General features: G+C 42.7%; 1 protein-coding gene across 1 annotated transcript in view; it reads right to left on the bottom strand.

Annotated features, from left to right (window-relative positions):
* CDH23 (cadherin related 23) overlaps positions 1-26410 on the bottom strand; it is a 677284-nt gene that overhangs the window by 178372 nt on the left and 472502 nt on the right. The window contains exons 21-27 of the mRNA XM_081954507.1: positions 22807-22914; positions 13561-13750; positions 12945-13090; positions 9639-9858; positions 8291-8443; positions 3155-3268; positions 390-538 (exon numbers count right to left, since the gene is read on the bottom strand). Of these exons, the coding sequence (XP_081810633.1) occupies positions 390-538; positions 3155-3268; positions 8291-8443; positions 9639-9858; positions 12945-13090; positions 13561-13750; positions 22807-22914 (1080 nt within the window). The remainder of the gene's footprint in view (positions 1-389; positions 539-3154; positions 3269-8290; positions 8444-9638; positions 9859-12944; positions 13091-13560; positions 13751-22806; positions 22915-26410) is intronic.

Here is a 26410-nt window from a genome sequence, read left to right as displayed (position 1 = left end):
AGTTCCTGCAATTTAGGGCTTCTGATACTGTAACGCCATTAGCTTCAACGCCTGGGTCCCAGCTATTGGACTGGACCTTTCTTTCTGGCGTTATTAAAGTTAATTCTAGATCTCCTGGCTGCTAATGCCTTTAAATCATTACCTACGCTTAAGAGTTTCCAATGATAGAGGAAATGAGTGATTGCTAATTGCAATGGAGTTCATGCAACAGCACATATCTGGCACTGAGGCCTTGGCTCACATTAACACCATCTAGCTGATTTGAACTCTTTTGATACGATTATAGCTAACAGCTCGACTGCGGTGAGACGAAGCTGTTGCTTCTCATTTGTCCCTCCCTCCCCTCCCTCTTTATGCACCGAACCTTATTGAAAAGTTCAGCCGCATACCTGTACAATGCTGCTGTAATCGGGAACGTCTTCTGGCACAGTAGCTTCATAACTGCTCTGGAGGAAGATGGGTCGGTTGTCATTAACATCCAGCACTGTGATATGAACAGTTGCAGTACCAGTCCTTCTTTTTCCCGTCGGGCCATTATCTGTGAGAACAAAACACAGGGTCTGGGTCATCGCCTAACGCTCAGAAGAAAAGCTCTCTCCATTCCACTGACTGCGAAAGACCAATGATGGGAAATTCTAAAGAAAATAAGAGTGAAACGCTTCATGCCTTTCTGTCTAGCATCTTCGTTTAAAATAATTTCTGAGCCATTACTTTCTCAGAGTTGTCAGGCTCCTAGCAATTAACTTTTCTAGGTAGGCATGTAGGTACTTGGGATTGGACGTAAATGTTTATGTCTACAACAGTGTTTCTCCATCTTGGCAACTTTATGATGTGAGGACATCAATATCACCAGGGGTGGGCTTCAAAAATTGCAGCAACGGATTCGTTGCCCCATTGCTGGGTGGGCGTGGCCTAGTTGGCCTCCTGCACCACAACGGGGGGGGGGGGAGGGAGTTTTTCACCCTCCCCAGGTTCTGGAGGCTTTCCTTGAGTGTCTGTGAGGGCGAAAACTGCTTCCCCCGGGCTCCGGAGGCCCTCCAGAGGCCGGAAACAAACACGTTTCTGGACTTCCGGAACTTCCAGTAGGCCCGTTTTCCCTCCCCCACCCCGAGCCTCCGCGTGGACCCTGGCATGAGGAACAGGCCACATGGACACTCCTGTGAGGGGCAGGGCAGGGTAGGCTGGGTGGGATGGGCATGGCCAGCCAGGGGTGGCATTACCTGGCATGAGAAACAGGCCACATGGACACTCCTGTGAGGGGCAGGGCAGGGTAGGCTGGGTGGGGTGGGCATGGCCAGCCAGGGTTGGCATTACCTGGCATGAGGAACAGGCCACATGGACACTCCTGTGAGGGGCAGGGCAGGGTAGGCTGGGTGGGGTGGGCATGGCCAGCCAGGGGTGGCATTTGTGGGTTCGCCAAACTGGGCAGAATCCTAGCTAGAGAATCGCCCAAACTTGTGTGAAATCCCAGCAGCCCACCTCTGAACATCACCTCTTAACAGTTGCCAAGGTTGAGGAAAAAAACCTGGTCCATGAAATCCAGGAAAGCGTTAAGTCTGGTTGGAATGTCAACGAGCAACAATACCAGGGAAAGAGAACAAAGATAACACAGGAGAAAGGTTGTATCTAATAAACATTGCAGCTTTTGTTTAACTTGTATTAGATTATATTTGAAGTACTGTTGTTCAATTACTTCTAATTCCTCTTAATCTAAGAGGCATCATTAGACCAGAATTGATACTGTACAATACAGTAACCACTTCTTTGAGTTCTTATAAACTAAAGTTTGTGTCACCAAGACATGATGTCTAGCAATTTGTTCGCCTCTTTTTCCCCAACTGCTTCTGATTTTTGGAATGCAAGATCTCTATTTTACCGTGATTTTGGTTACATTGTAGCATCTTGCTTGATGGAAGAAATTTACATTTTGTGCAGGACACTTTCTAAGCCACTGAATGTCCTTGCCCACATGTTTGTTGTATAACAATCTGGTGCTCAGAATGGTAAACATGGTTGAAGGAATTTTCCCTTGCAAATTGACTGCATTCTGAACAGTGTATAATATTTCATAAATATGTGTTATCATATATAATCGATGTATCGTATCACAGATATTAAAATAAATGCTTAATTCATATGATTGCCATTTTTCTCCTAACTAATCTTCATTCAAATTTAGTGCGTGGCAGTAGTTCACTTATATTTCAGCTGAAGAATACAAGAATACATGAGTGACGGTGGCGCACTGGTTAGAGTGCAGTACTGCAGGCTACTTCTGCTGCCTGCTGCCTGCCTGCAGTTCATCAGTTCAAAACACACCAGGCTCAAGGTTGACTCAGCCTTCCATCCTTCCGAGGTGGGTAAAACAAGAACCCAGATTGTTGGGTGCAATAGGCGGACTCCATAAACTGTTTAGAGAGGGCTATAAAGCTCTGTGAAGCGGTATATAAGTCTAAGTGCTATTGCTAAGTTCATAAAACAGAAACTACACCTCGTAGAAGTCCACAAAGAGGTTCCTTTCCAGAATAATAGATAAAAATCCATGACTCATCCACGATAGCCTGAAGATCAGTAAAAGCCAATTTTCTCTTTCTGAAAACTTGAGGTGGGAAAACTATACTACCAGTTTGCAAATTAAGGTCCTTTAGACAAATTCTTTACCCCAAAAGCTGAAATATGAGTTCTTAAGAGAAGGATGAAGAATAGATTGTCAGGCCTGCAGCCTTCTTTTCTTGTGGGTCTTTGGCCTGCTACACTTCTATTATTCTGATATGCATTTTCTATTGTGGGAAAATGGGAGGGGGGGTTGTAAGAAGTGAGATGCGATGTAGCCATAACAAAATTCTTTCTAGAAAACCAAGGTCATCCTTTGTCTTTCCATCTCTGCACCTGACCAGAATTGGATGGGTGGAACTGCCAGCATGGCAGTGGGAGATTGGACCATGCGATGGACTTGTGCGCGTGGGGGGCAAGATATTGAACTTTCAACTAAGTGGGGAAAATGGGAAAAACTGGGAAAACTGGGAAGCTTTCAGATTTGGGTTTTCCCAGATGTGCCAACATGGCTCTTTTAATAAATTGGAACTTTGAGCAATGTTTTGCCTTGGATTCTGATTTACTTTTGGATGCTATTTGGAACCCTGACCATGCTTACCAATGGCTTCTAGGATAAGGCTGTAGAATGGCATGGTTTCTCTGTCCAGGTTGACAACCGTTCTAACTATACCATCTCTAAAGCCAACACTGAATTTTCCATCCTGGTTTCCACCTGCAAGGAAAAATAGAAGAAAAGAATGACATGATTTGTATCTATATACAGTATTGGCCAAAATTGTGGGAAAATTTTTCACTTTTGGGAAAAGTGTACAGTATTTTTGAGGTTTGACGGCTAATATAACACCACTTTTTTTGGAGTACTACCATAAAATTATATATCTATGGAAAGATAATTTAATCAAGAATGTAATGCAATAACATTTATGAAGGATTTGCTATTAGTATAGCAGTTATAAAGAAGAAAAGTGAAATACGTAGAAAAAACAAGTTATACAAAAAATATATTTGACAAATGTCCTCCTCTCAGCTTCAACACATGACATCAATAACTGAATCCTACTGTGATCTGATTGCCTCGTTGCCAAAACAAGATGACACCTTATTGGCTCTCTAAACATTCATGCTCATTGGCTACAATCAGACGAAGGGAAACTAAGATCAACCTAAGCAAGTTGTGCTTCCTTTTTATGGTTATTTGGCTATAGTTTTTCATAGAATACAGATAATTGAACAAACATTGTTGCATTACATTCTTGATTAAATTATCTTTCCATTGATATATAATTTTAAGGTACTACTCCAAAGAAAAAGTGGTGTTATTAGCCATCAAAGTTCAAAAATACACTTCTCCCAAAAGTTTCCACAATTTTGGGCACTATTCTAAACATACAGTACATCCATATGCATTTTCTCTGGAATTATGAACTATAGAACTAAGAAATTGAGATATTGACGTTCAACAGGGTTTCTCCATGCATATGCTTACAATGGTAGGATTGACACTCTCACCGCATATAAATGGGGCTGAAAATTATCCAGGATTCAGGCCCTCAACCAACTTCATGTGAATTGGCTTCTATTTTCAAATTTTCAGCCTTCTGCCTTCTGCTTTTTTGCCCTACAGCCTGTCCTTTGCAACATCTATCCTTGTGAATAAAATTATGAAATATTTGCCTAAGAAATACAAAGTCATTTAATGGTGAATTATATGGGGGGGGGGAATGAACCCCCAAACCATTTTCAAGCTAATACTAATAGGCACATGATCCGGAAAGAAAATTCCGCCTGTAAGCTAACTTCTATGGCCTAAATTAGGAGGAATCTCATTTTAAATAATGCATCTCAAAAGGAATTGTTTTAGTTAGACACAAGTGAACACTGCAGATTTATTGTATTAAACAAATTTAAATTGTCACGGGTCAGGAATTGTCATGGAAATTACATTCTATTGAAATCAAATCATAGGCCCATTTAATCCACCAGTACGGATATTAATTCTAATTCACAGGAGGAATTTCTGAAGCCTTCTTGGAAAAGCTATAGACCGAATCTGGGAATTGCAGATGCTCTTTTCCCCTTTTCATCCCAGTTAACCCTTTTGATTCCTGAATTTATAAAATAGTGAAGAGAGTGACAAAAATTCAAGGTGTCATTTGGAGGTCTGGGCAGTAGAGGGCAAAACCAGACAACATTTCAAGACTTTGAAAGTACTGCATTTATCATTTCAGACTTCTATTGTAAATCCCACCAACCAGGGAAGCAGAGATAGTCTACCTTACAGTGAGAACCAAATAAAGAACATTTATCCAATTAAAAGTATGTATTTTTATGTCTCGTTGATTTAAACAAAAGAGAGATGGCAGAAGCCAATTTTTGATCACCAAGTAGGCCTGTCCAAATGCTCCTTTAGTGTCAAGTACCAGCCAGTTCTTCAAAGGTTTAGTAAGTTTTGCTATTTTCTGCTGTTCAGAAGTGGTGGAAGCAAACTGGGATTATCAATTAACATTGCAGTGGAAATAGATAATAGAATGCAATAGTTTGGTGGATCAAATTTGGGCAGAATAGAACTACATTCTTAAATCTCTTCCACTAAAAACACAGGGGCTTAAAATTTCTTTTAGAGTAAGTCATATTAAATGTACAGCGCAGGTGGCTAGATTCTGCGTGGCAGCACTGGGGATTCGTCGCAAACACATATCTTCTTCATAGTGGTGAAATCTAAAAAAAATTCCTACCAGTTCAGTGGGAATGGCTTGGTGGAAATCATGTGACTGGATGGGCGTGGCTATGTAGTCATGTGACTGGGGGGGTGTCAAAATACAGAAACTCACTTTAACAATTGCTGGAGCAAGGGGTTAGAGTAGATGACCTCCAGGTCCCTTCCAGCCCTGGATTGCTGCACTCTTTCAAGGTATCCTCTGAAGCTGCATCTAGTGCCAGGTTTGTGGTCCTTCCTCCCTTTCTTTTTTCCCTCCCTCCCTCCCTCCCTTCCTTCCTTCCTTTCCACACATCCCTCCCCCGGTTTTGCCTCCTGGGAGTGAAAACGGACCTCAAATGCTAAAAAAATTTTTTTAAAAAAATTCCTACCATCACACAGCACAGCTGATAGTCGGAACTTTTTTTTACTTTGTTAAGCATTTTTTTTTACTACCGGTAGGATTTCACCCTTGCATCGCCACCATAGTGATGCTATATAGCCGTGATGGCGAATGTATGGCATGTGTGCCACAGGTGGCTCACGGAGCTATTTGTCAGGGCATGCGAGGCTTGCCCTGTCAGTTGGCCAGCGCACATACGCGCACTGGCCAGCTGACTTCGGCCTCTTTTTGAGGCCATTTTTCTCCCTCGAAAAACGAGCACGAAAAACCGGCCCTACGGGCAAACGAGAAATTTGGGAACGGACTTCCGGTTTGCTTGTAGAGCCGGTTTTAGCCCTCTGGAGCATTCCGGAGCCCTCAGGAGGCTTCCCTGAAGGCTCCGGAGGGCAAAAAATGACACTACGAGCAAACCGGAAGTCACTTCCGGGTTGCTCGTAGGGCCGGTTTTAGCCCTCCAGAGTGTTCAGGGAAGCCTCCTGAGGGGGGGGGGAGAGCGCTGGTCCTGCGCGCATACACACTGTGGTCGTGCGCATAGCATTATGGTGTGGCACACCCGTGCACGACTCCCCTGCGCTCCCCCCGCTTTCGGCACACGAGCCAAGAAAGGCTCGCCATCACTGTTATATAGCAATTGTGGCAAACCCTTTGCACTGCTTAGTCATTTCCCTTTTAGTGTTGACCCTACAACAGGCCACACAGTTTAGGGATTGCAACTATTATATAGTCAGACCATGTATAATTGACACTGGATTTTACTGTAGATTTTAGTTGTTATTTATTATTTTATACAAGAATTTTAAGTGTATATATACTGATTGCTTTTAATTGTTCTGGTATCTGGTCTAAGACTGTAATAATAATATTAAATGTGAAACAAATAATCTTTTTAATGTACATCATGCAATATATGGAATGGATAAGATCTTTGAAGAAAGTGCTTTCACTTAGTAGCTCAGATCCTATAACATCTGATTTATTAACCTATATGGCTAAATGACATTATAAAATTACAAATTAAAATATAGGCAGAAGATGAAATTGGGCACAGTTGAGAGAAAAAGTCCCCTTTATTATTCACTAACCAAAAGGTTTAGGTTAAGAGGCTGTGCATCTTTCAGAGAGATGCAGTGGGTTGCATTCTTCTTTTAAAGAAAAATATTTTCACATTTTTAAAATGTAGGAAGTATCATGGCCAATCAAAACTATTTCATACGTTCTGCAATGGGAATCATGTAAATCTGAAAGAAAGAAAAAACTCAGGCCTAAAATCAAACATGATCTTCTGTAAGAATGCATGTTTATAATGGAACTTGAGGTCTTTTCAGCATGTACATCTGAATTTAACATACCTGGCTACACTTCAACAAACACCGCAAATGGATTCAGCCCCAATGCCTTTTTCAAACTGTCACATTCACATTCAGCAGACATAAGGCAGCTGATGACTCTTTCAGTCTGATGAGGCATAGATAATTCTCAGGAGCAAACAACCCAAAACAGTTCTGCTATCATTTGCAAAACATTATAGGAAAAATGTATGCAAATCTCCATGCAAATTAGCCTTGAAAATGGCAGGATGAAAGCCTCCCCTTGCTGAGAGAGATTTACTTCCCCTACTGCTTTGCACTGATGCTCTCACAGTTCTGGTGGGTAAGAAAACAGACTATTGTCCGCGGAAGATGTTGTCTCCCCTGTCAAGTTACAAGCGAGGAGATGGATTGGCAGAAGCTCCACTTTGCAAGAAAAGTATCAGTGGATGGTTCTCTTGGAAAGAAATTAAGGCACATATCCACTCCTCTGCTCACAACAGAACCCCTTATGTCACCAGGCTCGAAATTTTGGGCTTGGGAAACCTGGAACTATGCCGCCTATGGTCCGATCTAAGCATAGTACACAAAATTGTCTGCTACAACGTCCTACCTGTCAACAACGTCTTCAGCTTCAACCTCAATAATAAACGAGCAAAGAATAGACACAAACTCAAGGCAAACCGCTCCAAACTCTCGATCGCAGAAAATGCGACTTCAGCAACAGTTAATGCCTGGAATGCGTTACCCGACTCTGTTGTTACATCCTCAAACCCCCACAGCTTCAACCTCAAACTGACTACCGTGGACCTCACCCCACTCCAAAGAGGTCTGTAAAGGGGGCGTGCATAAGCGCACCAGCGTGCCTACCGTCCCTGTCCTACTGTCCCCATTTATTTGTACTCATTTCCTTTGTTCATGTCCATGTTTATACTTATACCTGTTATCTTGTACATGTTTGACAAACCAAACAAAATAATAAATAAATAAATAAAATATCTGGAGGGAAAAAAAGTGTCCCTACAATCAAGTCCCTTTGCATGACCTGTTAAGAGGGGACAGTATAATTTCGTACATGTCTCTCTTTAACTGTATGAGTGTTTTCCAGTTCACCTTCTTTTTTCCGTCTTGGATCTTTGTATTGTAAATGTAATAAATATTTTTTTAAACAGACTGAATAACTTGTCAACACCACACCCCAACCTTTGGGATATGGCCAGATATAAATCTGAAAGGAAAATAGCAATAAGGACAGAACTAAGTGGCTTCTGTTCTTGTGCCACCTATGAACCAGGTGGCTCCTAACCCTGAAATTGTGGAAGCTCCTACCTGTGATGAAATAACTAAGTTCAGCATTAAGGCCCATATCGGTGTCAGTACAATTCAGACGGACCACTTTGAAATCACGTGGCACATTTTCCAGAAGTGACACATTGTAGACAGCTGGGAAGAAGGTAGGGTTTTCATCATTCACATCTAAAACTATAAGAGAGAATTTGATCAAACTTCATTCTGGGGCACAATAGAAGCATTCTCTGGACTTCCTTCAAGAACCTACAACCAACCATACAGTAATTATTGCCAGTTACTTTATTAGGTAGGTATGTCTTTATTATTTATTCACAGTAAAAGATGAGGAAATTGGCTACAACAATAAATAAAAACAAGCTAAATTAAAAGAAGAACAGATATGTAGGCTTATAATTCCCAAATTCCCCAGGTAGCACACATCTTAAAGTTGCTAGGTTTTGAAAAACGCTCAGCTAGAGAGTTGAAAGGGGAAAGAGAGGGAATGAACTGACATAGATTGCAACCTTTTAGGCCATTAAACTGTTCGGCTGCACTTGAATTTTTGGAGTGTCAAAATTTGAGCTGGAGAGAAAGGAGAAGTAAGCTGGAAAATACAGTGATAACACAGGAAAACATAATAAACATATTTATGTTTATATTCGTAATATTAACTTGGGTGGAAAATAATATAATGTATATGATTATGATATGATGCATATATATTATTCCAGATATTGGAGACAGTTTGGTGTAATGGTTTTGTTGCTGGACTAGAAAATGGGAGACTAAGTCCATCCTTAGGCATAGAAGTTGGCTGGGTAAGTTTAGGGCAGTTACTCTCTCTCAGCCCAACCCATAATTCAAGGTGATTATCCTGGGGAAAATAGGAGGAGGAAACATTATGAATACCCCCTTGAGTTGCAAAAAATAAAGGCAAGGTAGAAATTTAATGCGTAAATACAAAGAATATCTTCCTTTCTGGAATGGTTCCTGCCAAAATTTATATTGGCGTTTCTCAACCTAGGCAATTTAAAGATATGTGGACTTCAGCTCCCAGGATTTCCCAACCACCGTGAAGTCTACATATCTTAAAGTTCCCACGTTTGTGAAACACTGAATTGTATGGTTTTGTTATTCATATCCAGGTAACTCAGAATACATAGAACATTTCGTTTCTCCAACTCTGGCCTTATTTGAGCCAACTTAGTAGACACCAACCCACAGATGATGGTCTACTGACCCAACTAATGCACAGAACATGATTTAGAACAAGAAATCCCTGTGCAAGCTTTGGAGAGCCACCCTCCCCACTCACACATGCATATTTCAAATATGATATAGTTGTGATACTGAGCCAGCCTTCAAAGGGTTTCAGTCCATCGATCACCTCTGACTGTGAGGGTGCTGGTAGAACTTTTGGATGGTTCCCCTGCATCGCTTGCTACTACTCTCAAGTAGTATTCAGCAATTCTTTCCCTGTCTAGAATAGTGGTGGAGTTGATAAGACCGGTCTTGCTGTTGATGACAAAGTCCATCCTGGGCATGCCCACCTGCATGTGATATGTCACTTGGCCATTCAAGTCCTTGTCCAGGTCTATGGCCACCACCTAGGACACAAAGCACAAGACTTTGAGGAACTCATCCCGATGAGAGGGAAAAGCAGTGAGCGATTTATTTTCCTGAGACACAGGTAGCAGTTCTCAATGTTTTCCTTTAGGGAGTCACTACACCCGTTGAATATTCTTTTGTGGAGCGTTCTTGGAAGCCAACTCTTTCAAATACAGTGGTACCTTGGAACTCATCATTAATTGGTTCCAGGAGATGTGACTGGTACTACAAATGACAAGTACCAATCAAACCATGTGACTTACCATGTGACCCTTTGGTTAGGCTGGGGAGAACTTTCTGCTTGTCCCTTTTACTATGTTAGCGACCTTTCCAGCATGGCCAACTTCCCGTTCGCCCTCTGAGACCATCCCCCACTTCCTTTTGCGGCAATCTTTCCAGCATGACTGACTTCCTATCCACTTCCAGTGGCCATTCCCCTCTTCCTATCACAGCACATCAAGACCCAAACAAACGACAGGTACTGGGTCAACATTTTCACATCAAAATGAGTCTAGTACCAATTTGATGAGTTTTGAAGCAGTTGAGTACCAAGGTATCACTGTATGCTTAATGTAATCTTGGCAAGGAATTTGTCTAAAGGACCTTATTTATCACTAGATATAAAATTCACTGCTAATTTTAATAATTTGTCAGGCTAATTTCACAGTATATTTGCTTCCATTAAGTGTAATAGTGATACTATTAAATTATTTTTATCTTTTCCCCATTCGCTGCTATCATAGTCAAATTTTGCATTACAAATCTTAATACAATAGTGTTTAAATAGCAGGTTGGGAGGCCTCCTAAGTGGCCTTTAGAGATTACTACTGACATTTAAATCTCTTGCTTATTTTTAAATATAGGAAATAAATGTAAGTAGAAAGTTAGACGATAATAAAAGGCACAATTAAGATTTGTAATTCAACTATGATAGGAAAGGGGATATTATCCAAAGCGAGGAAATGACAAAACAAACATGAAATGCTGCCAGTGCTGGCTTCTGACATTTAATCAGATTTTCTTGAATAAAATTGAGACAGATTTTCTTAATCTATACTCCCTCTGGAGTCGGGACTAACTCCCTTTTTGGTACAATGTGGATAAAAAAGGGCTCAGCCCGCTCTCCGAAGATTTCTCAACCGTGGCAACTTTAAAGTGTGCGAATGTAAACTCCCAGCACGCTGACAGGGAATTCTGGGAGTTGCAGTCCACACATCTTACAATTGTTGAGGTTGAGAAACACTGGGCTGTCCAACTTCTGTTTCATCATTATGTCTCACTATCAGTGATGTGCGGTGAGGTTTATGCCCGGTCAGGCTGGTGACATCATCAGGAAGGTGGGGAATGGGACCACGTGTGGTGGAGGCTGAGGCTGCCTCAGTCTCCAGCACACGTGATCCCATTCCCCGCCTTCCTGAGCGCGCTCTGGTGGCTTGCGCTCCGCAATCCCCAACAGCAGCTGCTTTTCAGTGTTTTCTGTGTGTCTGGCGTTTAGGACATCCGGCTATCTACCTAAACGCCAGACGCACAGAAAAGCACTGAAAAGCACTTCGCCTCCAAGCCACTTCGTCTTGATGACGTTGCCGACGTCGCTGCTGGGTGCGGCCAGACGGAGGAAACCAGAATGGCGCCGAGGGGTCTGGGCGGACGAAAGAGTGAGCGAGCGATGGAGGATCAGGCAGCCTGATCCTCGGTCGCTCGTCCACCAGACTGCCTTGGCGCCACTCTGGCTACCTCCGTCCAACCGAGCATGGCAGCTGCGGCGACGTCATCAAGCCCCTGCCACTTCTGGACGTCGATTGCAGTCACAAGGAGCGCGCCAAGTACAGCGGAGGCAGGAAGGTTATTGGCGCTTCCGAGAACCCTCCTGCCTCCGCCGGTTGCCCAGCTGGCACCGCCCCGCGCGCGCTCCTCCTCCTCCCTCCTCTTCCTCTTATATATATGAAACTTCCTCATGGATATTATTATTTTATATATTATTATTTCATGATGAGAGGTGAGGCTCTGCCTCCCCTGCCCGCACATCCCTGCTCACCATGCAAAATTGGAAGATAATATTAAAAGAAACAGCATTTGATCACTTAATTTTGAAAGGGAAGGGACGTCTTTTGTAGAAAACTGTACTGTATGGGTAATCCTCGACTTACAACTATTTGTTTAATGACCATTTGAAGTTACACTGAAAAAAGTGACTTGTGATTGTAGCAGTCATGTGATAAAAATTCAAGCTCTCAACAACCAGCATGGATATATGACGGTTGTAGAATAGAATAGAATAGTTGGAAGGGACCTTGGAGGTCTTCTAGTCCAACCGCCTGCTTAGGCAGGAAACCCTACACCACTTCAGACAAATGGTTATCCAACATCTTCTTAAAAACTTCCAGTGTTGGAGCATTTACAACTTCTGCAGACAAGTTGTTCCACCTGATTAATTGTTCTAACTGTCAGGAAATTTCTCCTTAATTCTAGGTTGCTTCTCTCCTTGATTAGTTTCCACCCATTGCTTCTTGTTCTACCCTCAGGTGCCTTGGAGAATAGTTTGACTCCTTCTTCTTTGTGGCAGCCCCTGAGATATTGGAACACTGCTATCATGTCTCCCCTAGTCCTTCTTTTCATTAAGCTAGACATACCCAGTTCCTGCAACCATTCTTCATATGTTTTAGTCTCCAGTCCCCTAATAATCTTGGTTGCTCTTCTCTGCACTCTCTCCAGAGTCTCCACATCCTTTTTACATTGTAGTTCCTAAGATCACATGATTGCCATTTGCGACTTTCCCAGCAAGCAAAATCAGTGGGGGGGAAGCTGGATTCACTTAAGGACCATGGCAATTTGCTTAATGATCATGGCAAAAAGGTTGTAAAATCGGACACGACTCATTTAACAACCACCTTGCTTAACAGTGGAAATTCTCATCCTGATTGTGGCTGAAAGTTGAGGACTACTGTAATCAAACTGCCGAGAAGAAAATGCCATGAATCATTCCCACCACTAATCCAATTTTAACGTAATTCAAACTATGTTCTTGGAAATAGATGTTCTTTAGTCTTTTAATTAGCATATACTTAAGGTGAAAAATAAGGCTCACCTGGAAGACAGATGACCCTGCTGGAAGACCCTCAGGAATCTCAGTGATAAAAGGCAAGTTCTGGAAGGTGGGATCGTTGTCATTAAGATCCAGTAAGTTTACAAACACTGTGGCGCTACTTGTGGCCCGTAATGGTGGCCTCCCACCTGCAGGGGTCAGAAAAGTCACAAGATCAATTCCTCCAGCATCTTTTCCATTGAAATCTGTCAAAGAGACTTTCTAGGACATCATCATGGTAAAATGAGGTGGAAATCTTCAAGGATTAGGTTGTCTTGGGAAATGTCAAAAAAACAACAACAACAACCACCACCAATTACACTAGCAGAATTTAGAAAGTAGCACTTTTAAAGAAATAGCCATTTCAAAACCCTGTAATATCTGAGAGAAAAGCCAAAGTTTTATCAACAATATACCATATAAACCATTCAAACTAGCAACTTTAAGATTTGTGGACTTTAACTCTGCTATCCAGCCATGCTGGCTGGAGAATTCTGGGAGTTGAAGTCCACAAGTTTTAAAGTTGCAAAGTTTGGGGACCCTTCATATAAACCAATATGGAAGTAAATCCTAGCCAAAAAATATAAGGAAGCAGCTAATATAACTTAAACAAACATACGGTCAGTGACGGAGACTACAATCTTCCTCATGAGCTCAGCTTCTTGGGGGTTTGGATTTTCTCTGTCCAACACAACCCCTGTTGTCCGAATCTTTCCCGTGGTGCTGTTAAGACTGTAAAACTTATTCGGTGGTCTGATGCTGTAGACAAGGGAACCATTTTCCGCGAGGTCTGGATCAAAAGCTACCACCTACAGAAATCAGAAAGGTGTGTTTTATAGGTCTATGAAGACATTTTAAACAATCTTTTTCGTTTCTTTGAGCATTTATGCAGGCTCTAAGAAGAAGCATGACATTGAAATGCTTAGGTTACAAGCATCACTTGCAATCTAGTTGAAAAAAATAAGTCCATGGATCTTTTGTATTGCAACAGCAATCATAATACCGTAGCATCAGTAATATAATATAGATACTCTGTAATCTTCTATATATATAAAAAATGACTGTGTGTGTGTATGTTCCAGCATAACTCTGGAATGCCTAAAGAAATTTAAACCAAACTTGATACACAGATGACTTACTCTCTGGAAACAAATATTGTGGGGGCAAGACACTCCTAAAATCCCTCAGGGTGTGTGTTCTGTTAAGATACAGCCTGTTGTGCCTTAAAATGGCTTCTACTGTACTGCCGTAAAATGACTTCTACTGTGCAGTGCAGTGGAGTTGCTATGATAACGGCTTCACAGTAGTCCACAAGGGGGCTCCCTCTGGTAAAGGGGAAAATCCAATTCCCCTGGATACGGACATTTCCCCCCCTATAAATAAATACCAAGGAAACACCGGTTTATCGGCTAGTATAATATATAAACTGCTGTAAAACTCAAGTCTATCATTGGATGGCCACAGAGATGGATAGAGAAAACTCTAGCTGTTTGACCCCATCTAGTTGCCATCCAAATTCCACAGTCCAAATCAGGAAACACTAATTATAGAAGAAAAACTAAGTTTTGTCCCACCTTATTCACATTCTTTCTGAAATTTGGCAAAGCACAAATGTAAATAGTTCAAGCCCCTTGGGTGTTCTAGATGGAGGGCTAAACCATTGCCAGTCCGAACGCATTTGACAGCTATTCCTCCTTAATGGGTTTTTAGTAGTGAGAAAAGGAAGCAAGAAGTGTTGAAGAAATGTGGAAGAATTATAAATGAAAGATGAGGGCATCTAAACCTTTCCTAATATTCAGTGATTGGAGTGAGGCAAATGCACAATGAATGTCTTATCTACAAGCCACCCTCACGTTATCAGGAAATATTAGAACATTTCTTTTATGATTTTAAAGGCAACAATGCTAAAAAAATCAGGAGAAGGGAAAATTCTACCAAGAATAAAAACCATAGCATTTTAGTACCAGCTGATCTGACAATCAGGATACTAAAAGGCATCCTTCAGTTATACATTGCAGTGGATTTAAATATTTATCAATTTGCACTAGCAGTGAGAACTAAACAAGCTAAGTCATCAAGCAAAGATTTCCTGAACTGCATTTAGCAACTGTTTTCTAGTGTAATGCATTCACAGCAGGTCCACTGTTGAAATTTATACATGCATGATAGATCTGATATTATATTTGCACAGATCTTCAGGCATAGTTTAAATTAGGGAGTGTAGCAGCTTCCCTTAAAGCTCTGAAATTCAGCTGCCACTTGCAAGGGATGGTAAACTTCTCAAGAATGAAAATTAAGCCTCTCTTCGAAATAAACGAGTGCATTTTTGGGGGGGGGGGGTATTGATGTTTATTTTTAACTATGGTGTCATCCTGGACAATCGGTTCTGTAAATTAAAAATCATAATGGGAGATGTAAGTCCCAAATCACGGATCTCAGCCGACAAGGCTGACATCTGCAACACCCTAGGATGCCGGCAGAGCAACTGAGACAGATTACACAGTGAAGAGATGCTACACATGGAGTTCAACAGAGCATTTCCAGAGACGCTGCCCTGAGAGGAGAAACAGAGGAGCAGCGAGACAAGAGAGTTGGGTTACTCAACACACGGGGAGCAGTTCTCCAGCGTCATATTCCTGGGCAGCAACAGGGCCTGAAAACACCAGGAACACTTGGTTGTTGGACAGTGGGGCGAGTCAGCTCAAGGTTGACTCCGTCTTCCCTCTTTCTGAGGTCGGTAAAATGAGATTGCTGGAGGCAATGTGCTGACTCTGTAAACCGCTTAGAGAGGGCTGTAAAGCACCATGAAGCGGTATATAAATCTAAGGGCTATACTTAATAAAGCCAGCGAACACAAAGAAATGCAAAGAAACAGCAAACACGATGAATAGATGGAAAAGAAATCACTCCAGTCTGAAAAAAAGATCGCTGGAACTTTAAATGTGATCTGGGCTTCTAACGGATTGTTTTAAGGACACGAAATCATGACATACACTAATGCCACGATGGCAAACCTATGGCACGTGTGCCAGAGGTGGCACGCAGCGCCCTCTCTGATGGCACATGAATCGTTGCCCCAGTTCAGCTCCGCTCTGCTGCACATGCATGGGGGATGGGGCACATGCAGGAGGCCACACATGCGTGCATGGGAATGGGGTGCGTGCACATGCGGGGGGTGTCATGTGGGGGGGCCGTGTGCACATGCACAGGCGGGCGAGACGTGGGGGGAACGCACACATGCACAGAGGCAGGCACATGCACGGGGAGCACATGTGCATTGCATTTTGGGCACGCGCGCATTTGCACGCGCACGAGCATGCTTTGGGCACTCGGCCCAGAAAAGGTTAGCCATCACTGCACTAATGTACGTGCTGAGTGTATGCTTAAAGTTGCAACTGAAATGAAACAGAAGTTTAAGAATCTACAAGTAGAATGAGAGGAAGAGGAGGGAAGGAAGAAAGAGGTAAGGAAAGGAGGGTGGAAGGGAGAGAAAAAGAAGGAGAGAGGGTAGGAAGGGGAAGAGGAAGAGTAGGGGTAGGGGAGAGGTAAGGGAAGAACGAAGGGGAAGGAGAGGAGGAAGGAAGGAAGTAGAGAAGGGAGGGAGGGAGAAAAGAAAGGGAAAAGAAGGTGGTGTTACAACAGGCTGAAGGGATGGTAAATAAAGCAACCCAAACTGTATATTATAACCTATTAAATGGAATAACAAATGTATAAGAATGACAAATGTACAGAAGAATAACAATTATATGAATGTATATTCACAATGGTGTGTAAGAGAATAATAATAAAAAAACTTTTGGCAAGAAGAACCTACAAGTAGAATGAAGGCCGATGGTGTATTCCAAAAGCAACAATTGTTCCTAGATGTGGAAGGAAGAAAACCTCAAAGGCCACCTGAGGTAAGTGGGAGTTAATTTACAAAGAGTGAACTTGGACTGGAGACCTTTGATATTTCCACACCTCCTCAGAAGATTAATGTGTCATTATGGGCTCTTTTTTTATTTAAAAAAAGCAGGGTCTTCTTGTTTGATGATTTTGTGGATTCTCTTCACTTTCCCCTCATTTATTTTCTGTTTCACGCCCGTCATTTTTCTCCTAGCGTGATGGAGAATAATTCTCCCTTCTCCCTCTCTTTTATTTTGCCAGTGGGATTTGAAGGGCTTTAAATCAATGCCTTTCATAGAGGTCCTTGAAGGAGGTCGCAAACTAGGTTGAAAAAGTTGAAATCAATCGTTTTTTAAAACTTTAAAGGAAAAAAAAAACCCCACCACGACAGAACCCCAACGCATGGACTTGCACACACAAAGAGAAAGGCCAGGCATGCTTGCAAAGTCGGTAGCTGTGGATGCAGTTCAAGGACTATGCGTGTCTGTGCGTGATTTTTTAATAAATCGCCATAGAATTTGTAGTGCGGGAACTGGAGGAGGAAGAAATTCTAGCCTTACAATAATAGTATTTAGCACTTAGACTTATATACCACTTTATAGTGCTTTACAGCCCTCTCTAAGCCGTTTACAGAGTCAGCCTTTTGCCCCCAATAATCTGGGTCCGCATTTTACCCACCTCAGAAGGATGGAAGGCTGAGCCAACCTTGAGCCGGTCAGGATCGAATTCCTGCCAGTGGGCAGAGTTAGCCTGCAATATTGCATTCTAACCACTGTGCCACCACAGCTCCCGATAAAACAACATTGCAAGGAGTGCGGCTTTTTATATGCCTTATCCGCTGTTGGCTGCAAGGTTCAGTGTCATTGGAGACACTGGGACAACTGGATGAACTTTAGTGCTCCTCATGGCAGGTTTCCAAGTGATGAAACCCATTCAAAAAAAGAACTATGCAAAGTCCATCTTCCAAAACAAGTTTGTTTTGTTTAGGTAGGCAATTACAAGCCTGTCGTAATTCCAGATATGGCACAAACCAGAATTACACCATACTATATTGTAAATTAGAAATGAAGAGGAATAAGTAATAAGGATACAACTTGTTGGTTTTAGTAGAAACACTTGTTTTCTGTAACACACATATATTATGCCTTGTATTTGTAACGTATATGCTTGCATGCTGTAAGTGCCTTTTGTTTCCTGCAACTGACTTCCTGTGGTGCTCTTATTGGGGCCTGTAAACTACCTGGCATTTGTCAAAACCCATGCCTCACCTTTGATCTGTTCCCTTCGCAACAGGGGGCCAAATGGCCAATCGGTGAGAACAGGGGAAAGAGATAAGGCTGATAGGGCTAATAAGGAGTATTGTAAAGCCAGGATGTTATTTTATGATGTTTCTGACTATATAGAAAGGAGTTACACCTTCTCTGAAGGGTAGTTCTTCCCTGCATATCCTTGGGGTATGTTGGGAACAACTGACCATCATGTCTTTAAACTTTGATCAAAGATTAAACACTGATTGTTATTCAAGCCTCCATTTAAGTCTCATTTTTGGCTCATTGTGACTTGGATGTATTCTCAAACTTCTATGGGTCTCAACGTATTCTTATACCTTACAGAAACATCCCACAAAAGTCACATTCCCCAATAAAAGCACAATCAGCATTGCCCGATGTCATCAAACGCCACCTTCCATTCTCAGCATGGACATGGATATTTATTACTGCACAGCAGTGGTGGGTTCCAGATCCTGTTCCAACTGGTAAGGTGGGAACGGGCCCAGCGTCGCCCACATGGATGCGTGCAGCGCGCGTATGCATCATACCTGCCTGCAACGCCTCCACAAGCCTCCGCAATGCTCCAGCTGCTCGGTGGAGCATTGCGCAGGTGCCGTATGCGCCATGCGTATGTGCAGAAGTGTCAAAGGCGTAAAGGACAGGTAAGGAGCTCGGGCAGGCAGGCAGGCCCTCCGGAGCACTGTACTGGAACGGTACCCGGTGCTCCATGCAGGCTCCGGTATGCCCGTAACAGGCCGTACCGCCTCCAACCCACCACTGCTGCACAGTGAAAAAAGTAACATGAGAGGGATCCTTCATGTAAACCTTTTTTATGGTGGGCTTTAAAACTGACCTCTCTCATTTTCTTTTTATTGCAATTTGTTTTGAAGTTTCTAGCTTGAGTCTTCCTGGACAGTTACAGGCAATTCAAAGAACTTTGCAAGGCAATAAATGAGTCTTCAAATCAGTGTTTCTTAACCTTAGCCACTTTTTTGGGGAAAATATAGTTTTGTTTTAATTATATTTGGGTAAAAAATGAAAATAAAACCATACTACTGAAATGGAGCAACTTCTGAACCTGAATAGGCCACCACCTCACAACCCGCAGACTTTGAGGCAGCCGTGGAGTTTGAGGACAGGCTAAGCATAAACCTTCCCATGGCCCCAGGAAGAAGCCAGCCAACTTTTAGGGGCGCACAGGGCTTGTTTAGCCCCCAAAGCACAAATTCAGCACAGAAGCAAGCGAGCACGGAGAAAGAGGGTTGGGTGGAAGGAACCCCCTCGGGGAATAACCCAGTGGAATTCAATTTTTTTTACTACCAATTCTGTGGGCTGGCTTGGTGGGCGTGGTGCGGCTTCATGGGTGTGGTGCAGCTTGGTGGGTGTGGTGTGGCTTGGTGGGCATGGCAGGGGAAGGATACTGCAAAATCCCCATTCCCTCCCCACTCCACTAACCTGTTTTCCAGCTCTGTTCTCCTGTGCAGGGCAACAAAAGACCCAGCCGATCAGCTGGGACTCAGGACTCAGCAAATAGATGGGGGCAGGGCCAGCCAGAGGTGGTATTTGTTGGTACTCTGAACTACTCAACATTTCCGCTACCGGTTCACCAGAACCAGTCAGAATCGGCTGAATATCACCTCTGGAATAACCCCAAACAACAGCTAGACGGGGTGCTGCAAATCACTTACTTGTGGCTTGTAGAACAAGCCAGCATCAGAGTGGTTCATGCCTCACACCGAGTTTTTAACCATAATCTGGCTCACACTTTAGCAACTTTTAAGATGCATGGCACAAAGGCATTCCTAACCTACAATTGCAGCTCTAGAGTGAGATTTTACTTTCACTGCAATTGGATTTATTTCCCAGAAAATTTACTTAAGACTGCTGATACCCAGCAGGACTCCTCCTACACGGATGCTCAGACATGCTGCCATTAAAATGCACAAACCAGCAGAAGGAAACACTGAACAAACCAGTTGCCGCTACTACATCATATTCAGAAACAATAAACCAGGCTTGGCAATTTATAGCCTGCAGGTGGCTTGGGGGAGGGGCAGTCCCTAGAGCACACAAAGAATAGACAAAGGCCAACCTTTTTGGCCTGTTGGAAGGTAGCAATTTAAAGAAAGATGTTAAGCAAAATCAGAGAATGTCCAGTTCTCTCTCCCTGCCTCCTCTTGTAATGGGAAGTTCTAAATCAGGGGTGTCAAACTCACAGCCCATGGGCCGGATGTGTCACACGCTGGCCACGCCCATACGTTTTAGCGAAGGGGGGGAAAGCCATGATACATCATGTGATGACAATGTGACGATGTGAGTTGGGCACCCCTGTTCTAATTGTATGTGTTGTGGCCCAACAGCGACAAGTGGAGCTGGCAGCAGATTTGGACGGTGAGGAGGTTGGGGAGGGACATGGGCCAGTCCTAGAGTCTAGGGAAGGCTCGGATGAGGGCTCTGTGTCAGAGGCAGAGAGGGGGCCAGAGCTGTATGCCACTTATCAGCTGCCTTCAGAATCAGACACCACTGAGGCAGACGAATAGCTGGAGCCTGTTCCCAGTGTGTGCATGCGCAGAGTTGCCAGACGAAGGGAACAGCTAAGGAACAGGGGTTGACGTGGGAATAAGGCCACAGGTGGATGGTGAATGGCCCCTCCCAGAGGAAATAAAAGAGGAGTGAAGAGGGAGTGGAGTCTGCAGGAGACAATTAGTTCGCTTAATTGGCTCGTGACTCTCCGAGATTCCTTGCCAAGTTCTGCAGATATCGGCCTGTCAGCTCTCCAAGCCAGATAAGGTCTGTGACTGTAAATCCTCCCTTGAAAGACTTTACTGGATGTGAATGAGCAGAATTCACAGTCAATTAATAAAAGGGTTTTTTGTCGGGACAAGGAGTTTGCTTCATGCTCTTGGAAAGCCTCGGTCAGAACAGTATGCAGGTATGGACCTCATTAAAAAAAGGCAACTCCCTCCATTCTCTTGTCCCCACTCCCAAGTATAGAGAGCTACAATGCTTTTTCCCTTCCCTTCCCTACCCCATACTTTATGGGTCCTGAAAGCTTTGTTGCAACTTGTAAGTCACTCCATTGCCCCTTTCCCTGTCCAAATAGCAAACAAGCTGTTCTGGCCTAGGCTTCCTGAGAAAGCAAAATCACAATCTTAGTCCCAAAAACCCTCTTTTATTTATATGGGTGTAAATTATGGTCATTAACAGTCCACAAGGCTTCACAAACAGTCTGTGAAGGTTCCGACAGATGTATGCTCGAGTTGCCAGTCTTTCAGGATAATGCTGATAAGCACCCATCTTTATCTCCCTTGAAACGCTGCCAGAGACCTAATTGCCAAATGCAGAGCAAGGCCAACTTAGCATAGAGTCAGACATAACTTTTCAAAGCTTGAACTGACCAGATGACCTAATTACTTCCTGCAAAAGCTCATGTCTCATTCGCTCCTCTTTTATGTCTTATGGGAGGGGCCAATCATCTCCAAGCCTTACTCCCAAGTCGACCCTGTTTTCTTAAGTGTTCTTGCCTTCTGGTAGCTCTGTGCGTGCACACACTGGGAACAGGCACCTGCTGTTCTTCTGCCTCACTGATGTCAGACTCCAGAGGCTCCAGAGGCAGCAAATAACTACCAGATGGCCTTGGTCCCCTCTCTGCCTCTGATGCAGAGCCCTCATCTGAGCCTTCCCCAAACTCCAGGACTGGCCCATTTTCTTCCCCAAACTCCTCAATGTCTGAATCTGCAGCCAGCTCTGCTAGCCGCTGGTCGGCCACAACACAAGATGCAGAAGGCACCTGGGATTCCTTGAATGGATGTGTAGCTCTTAACATGGTGCCCCACAAAAGCAGCAGCAGAAAAAACAACAATCATTTGTCATGCATGCAATGGAATTAGTTTGATAACATTCATGGTGGAAGTGGTACCAGAGGTGGATTGCTGCTGGTTCGGCCGAACTGGTAGTGGAATTCAGGCCTGGGTCACAGAACCGGCAGCAACCCAGGCCTGCCACGCCTCCGAACCGGTTCCCTTGCTGCCGCTTGACTGTCACCCTTTTGGATTTTAATGACTGCGTCTGCACAGTTCACTGTAAATTGTTCTGTGCATGCGCGCAGAACAGTTTACATTGAACAGCGCACACGCGCACAAAGCATGCACGCACATTACGTGCAGGTTGCAAACTGGCAGTAACACTGGCAACAACCCACCCCTGAGTGGTACCCTTAACAATATGAAGGGACAAATATTGGAATCAGGAATGAATTCATGAATATATCAAAGAGATTCTAAGTCAGTATTGAAGCCAGAATAAAGACCACTATAGACTCTGTATCGGCTCTATATATGACATCAGTTCAAACATGTCTTCAGTGATAAAGCTGGTATGCAATTCTGGGACATGTGCTAATTAACTTTTCCCCATTAGCTCATTTTCTTTTGTAAACCCCCTTCCTCCAAATAGCTTTCTTCTTGCAAAGAAGATTTATAAATGTATACATTTTTTGGGATCATGTAGTTTAAAGTATTTGCGGAATCTTGTTTCAATTATGTAGTCCATTCCACTCCCTTTTAATATTTTATACATATGTTTTAAATTTTAACCAACAGGCAGGGCAAAGCTAAAGAGATGCAATAGGGTTCAAAGTGTGGTTTTTGCATATTAGAAATAAAAAACCACAGCGCAGGAGAGTGTGTATTGTATACTTGGACACCTACTGTTGTGACATCGGAGTTGGGAGGGGTCATTTCCACTAGGTTGATGAAATACGGCTCATCTTTCCATACAGGGTAATTGTCATTGATGTCCAGCAAAGTGATGTTTACCTGAAAAGAACCATAGATGTAAATTCGCATTCCAGTCAGATTCTCCCAGCATTACTATAGCACCTTTACAAACGTACTTTTCATTGTCAATAGAGGAAGAGGATTAACTCTCCTCCTCTAACCTCTAACCTTTAACTCCAAGGTTTTCAAAATTCACTACTTGGCTTTTCTGACAATGTCAGTATCTCTGTCAATGAATGCATGAGTCACAAAAGAAACACACTTTACTAATTTTTCTCTGATCCCACAATGGTTCCAGGATTTCCTCTTCATTACATACAATATGCTACAGTTACAGATTCAGATTAATAGTTGGAAGGAAGTTGTAGGTCATCTAGTCCAATCCCCCGCCCAAGCAGACCCTACACCATTTTTCACAGATGGCAGTCCAGTCTCTTCTTGAAAGCTTCCAGTGATAAAGCTCCAGTGGTGGGATTCAGCCAGTTCGCACCATTTCGGGAGAACCGGTTGTTAAGTTTCTGAGCAGTTTGGTGAACTGGTTGCTGGAAGAAATCATGAGGGCAGAGAACCGGTTGCTAAATTATTTGAATCCCACCACTGTGAAGCTCCCACAACTTCTGAAGGCAAGCTGTTTCACTGGTTGATTGTTCTCACTGTCAGAAAATTTCTCCTTATTTCCACATTGAATCTCTCCTTGTTCAGTTTCCATCCACAGATATTCATTCCGTATTTGGAAATCTTAGTTTTAAAACGTATATTTTCTTTCCATGCTTTGATTAAATCAGGAAGCTTAGATGAAGTTCATGTGCAAAATAAGGCATTTAATCCAGATTCCTGGAAACTTCATAGATAGGACCAATCTTTTTGGCAAAATTTTAAAGATGGCTTTTGTTGTCTCCTTTCTAAGTCTAAGAAAGGATGATTGACTCAAAGTCACCCAACTGGCTTCCATCTTGAAGGAAGGACTAAAATTTGGGGTTTTCTGCTTGTAATTTAGCATCTCAACCAGCGGAAACCCATTTTAAAATTTTGCTTTGCTCTTTGTTTCTAAAATTATTTGGGAATTTTAACAATCAGATAAACCAGTTAATGTCCAGTTTTAATGAAGAGTTCATACACTTTTTTTAGCCTATGTAAATCAACAGTCAGCCAAAATAACTTTTATGCAAATAATAATATGCAAACTAAATATTTCTTAGACTAAAAACCTAAATCCTTTTATTTGAGAGTCAGTTCATTTGAATATAATAACTGATACAGTTTCCTCTGCTCATACTGTACGACAGTGGATTTCAACAAAGAAGAGAATCAAAGTTATTACCGGTAATAGCGTTAAAAGGTTCCAAGGAAGAGTATACAGGCAGTCCTTGACTTATAACAGTTAATTTAGGGACCATTTGAAGTTACAACAGCATTGAAAAAAGTGACTTATGACTGTTTTTCACACCTATGAGCATTGTGGCATCCCCATGGTCACATGATCAAAATTCAGATTTGGCAACTGAGTCATATTTATGATGGCTGCAGTGTCCTGGGATCACATGATCCCCTTTTGCGACCTTCTGAGAAGCAAAGTCAATGGGGAAGCCAGCTTCACTTAACAACCGTGTTATTAACTTGACAACTGCAGTGATTCATTTAACAACTTTGTAAAGGTTGTTAGTTGTGAAGTCATGATCAACCCATTGCGACCCCATGGACAACGTTCTTCCAGGCCTTCCTGTCCTCTGGAGTCTATTTAAGCTCACGCTGACTCCATCCAGCCACCTCATTCTCTGTCGTTCCCTTCTTCTTTTGCCCTCAGTCTTTCCCAGCATTAGGCTCTTCTCCAGTGAGTCCTTCCTTCTTATTAGGTGGCCAAAGTATTTGAGTTTCATCTTCAGAATCTGGCCTTCTAAAGAGCAGTCAGGGTTGATCTCCTCTAGGACTGACTGGTTTGATTGCCTTGCAGTCCAAGAGACTCGCAGGAGTCTTCTCCAGCACCAGAGTTCAAAGGCCTCAATTCTCTGGCGCTCAGCCTTCCTTATGGTCCCACTTTCACTGCCATAGATTGCAACTGGGAAAACCATAGCATTTGACTATGGTTGTAAAATGGGGCAAAATTCATTTAACAAATGTCTTACTTAGTCAGATAAATTTGGGCTTAATTGTGGTCATAAGTTGAGGACTACCTGTAGCCAGTCAACTTGATAAAGAGGACGTAACTGTTTGGATTGTATTGTGTAGCCTGGATACAGGTAATTCATCATGATGAGTAAAAATGGAAAATGAATAACACTTACGAAGGAAAGCATTCTGTGCCTACTGTTCCCATGCCACTTGTCCCATCTGAATTATTAGATGAGAAAATTGTAGAAAGTACTGTGGTGCAGGGTAAGAGGAACCTTTATCCTCGGAGTCATAATGCTGAAGCACAATAGATATGAATGCTATTTTAATTTGGGAGAACACAATGCACTCTGGAGGAATTCAACCAGCGCAGATGTCTCAAGGTTAAACTGCTCACCAAAATGTGCATGCTGACACGGACAAATTCTTTAATCCCTCAATCGCTATCATGATATTGTAGCAAATGATAAATAGCCTTATTTAAATCAAGGGCTTGGGGCCTTTTGCACTCTTAGAATATGCACAAATGAAACTCCCTTTTTAAATAGCCTTCCTTGCTATGGATAGTAATGAGCAAGAAAAAAAGTGAATGTGTTGCTAGTTAGGGCCTTTCCTTGCTATTCTTACTTTGGAAAGATAGTAGTGGGACAGTCAGACATGAACTGAGAAGACAGATTCTTGTTCCTATTTGACCAGAAAGGCCCAAATAATTCACTTTGGATGACTCTGTTTCTTCCTCTCAGCCAGTGGTGGGATTCAGCCGGTTCGCACAGGTTCGGTAGAACTGTTAGCTAAATTTTGTGCAGTTTGGCGAACCGGATGAATAGCATGCCTCCCCACACCTAGCCATTTCCCTGACAGCCACTCCTTGCCTCACTGCCCAGCCGCTCACCTGGCCGCTTGAGAGGCATGGTGATGCGAGGTTGGGCAAAGCGAGGTCCTCCTCAACATGAGCAATGTCGAGTTGGCCCATGCCCATCCAGTCACATGACCCACCCAGCCAGTCACTAGGGCAAAGATCCAATTGTTAAATTATTTGAATCCCACCACTGCTCTCAGCCCAATCTGTCTTACTGTGCCTTCAGGATTTAGTAATATCTGCATGATCCTGTGCTTTCTATCATAATGACGGAACCACCACCACATTATTAGGATATAAGGTCCAATCTATTTGGTATATAAATAAATAAATAAATAAATTTGAATTTATTAGCCGCTCCCTTTCCAGGCAGGACTCGGGGCGGCGTACAATGGGCATATAGAACATAAAAACATGTATACAAACACATAAACATACAAAAATACAGAGACACACATGCACGGAGGAGGTAACCAATTACAACATTTAGACAGTTAAAATCCCCATTAAAATACCCAATTGTAAAAAACCCAATGTACAATTAAAATTTAAAATTTAAAAAGACAG

Source organism: Natrix helvetica (genome assembly GCF_964273705.1).
Source record: "Natrix helvetica genome assembly, chromosome: 5".
In the NCBI taxonomy this organism is placed as follows: Eukaryota; Metazoa; Chordata; class Lepidosauria; order Squamata; family Natricidae; genus Natrix; species Natrix helvetica.
This window is presented reverse-complemented; position numbering and strand designations above follow the sequence as displayed.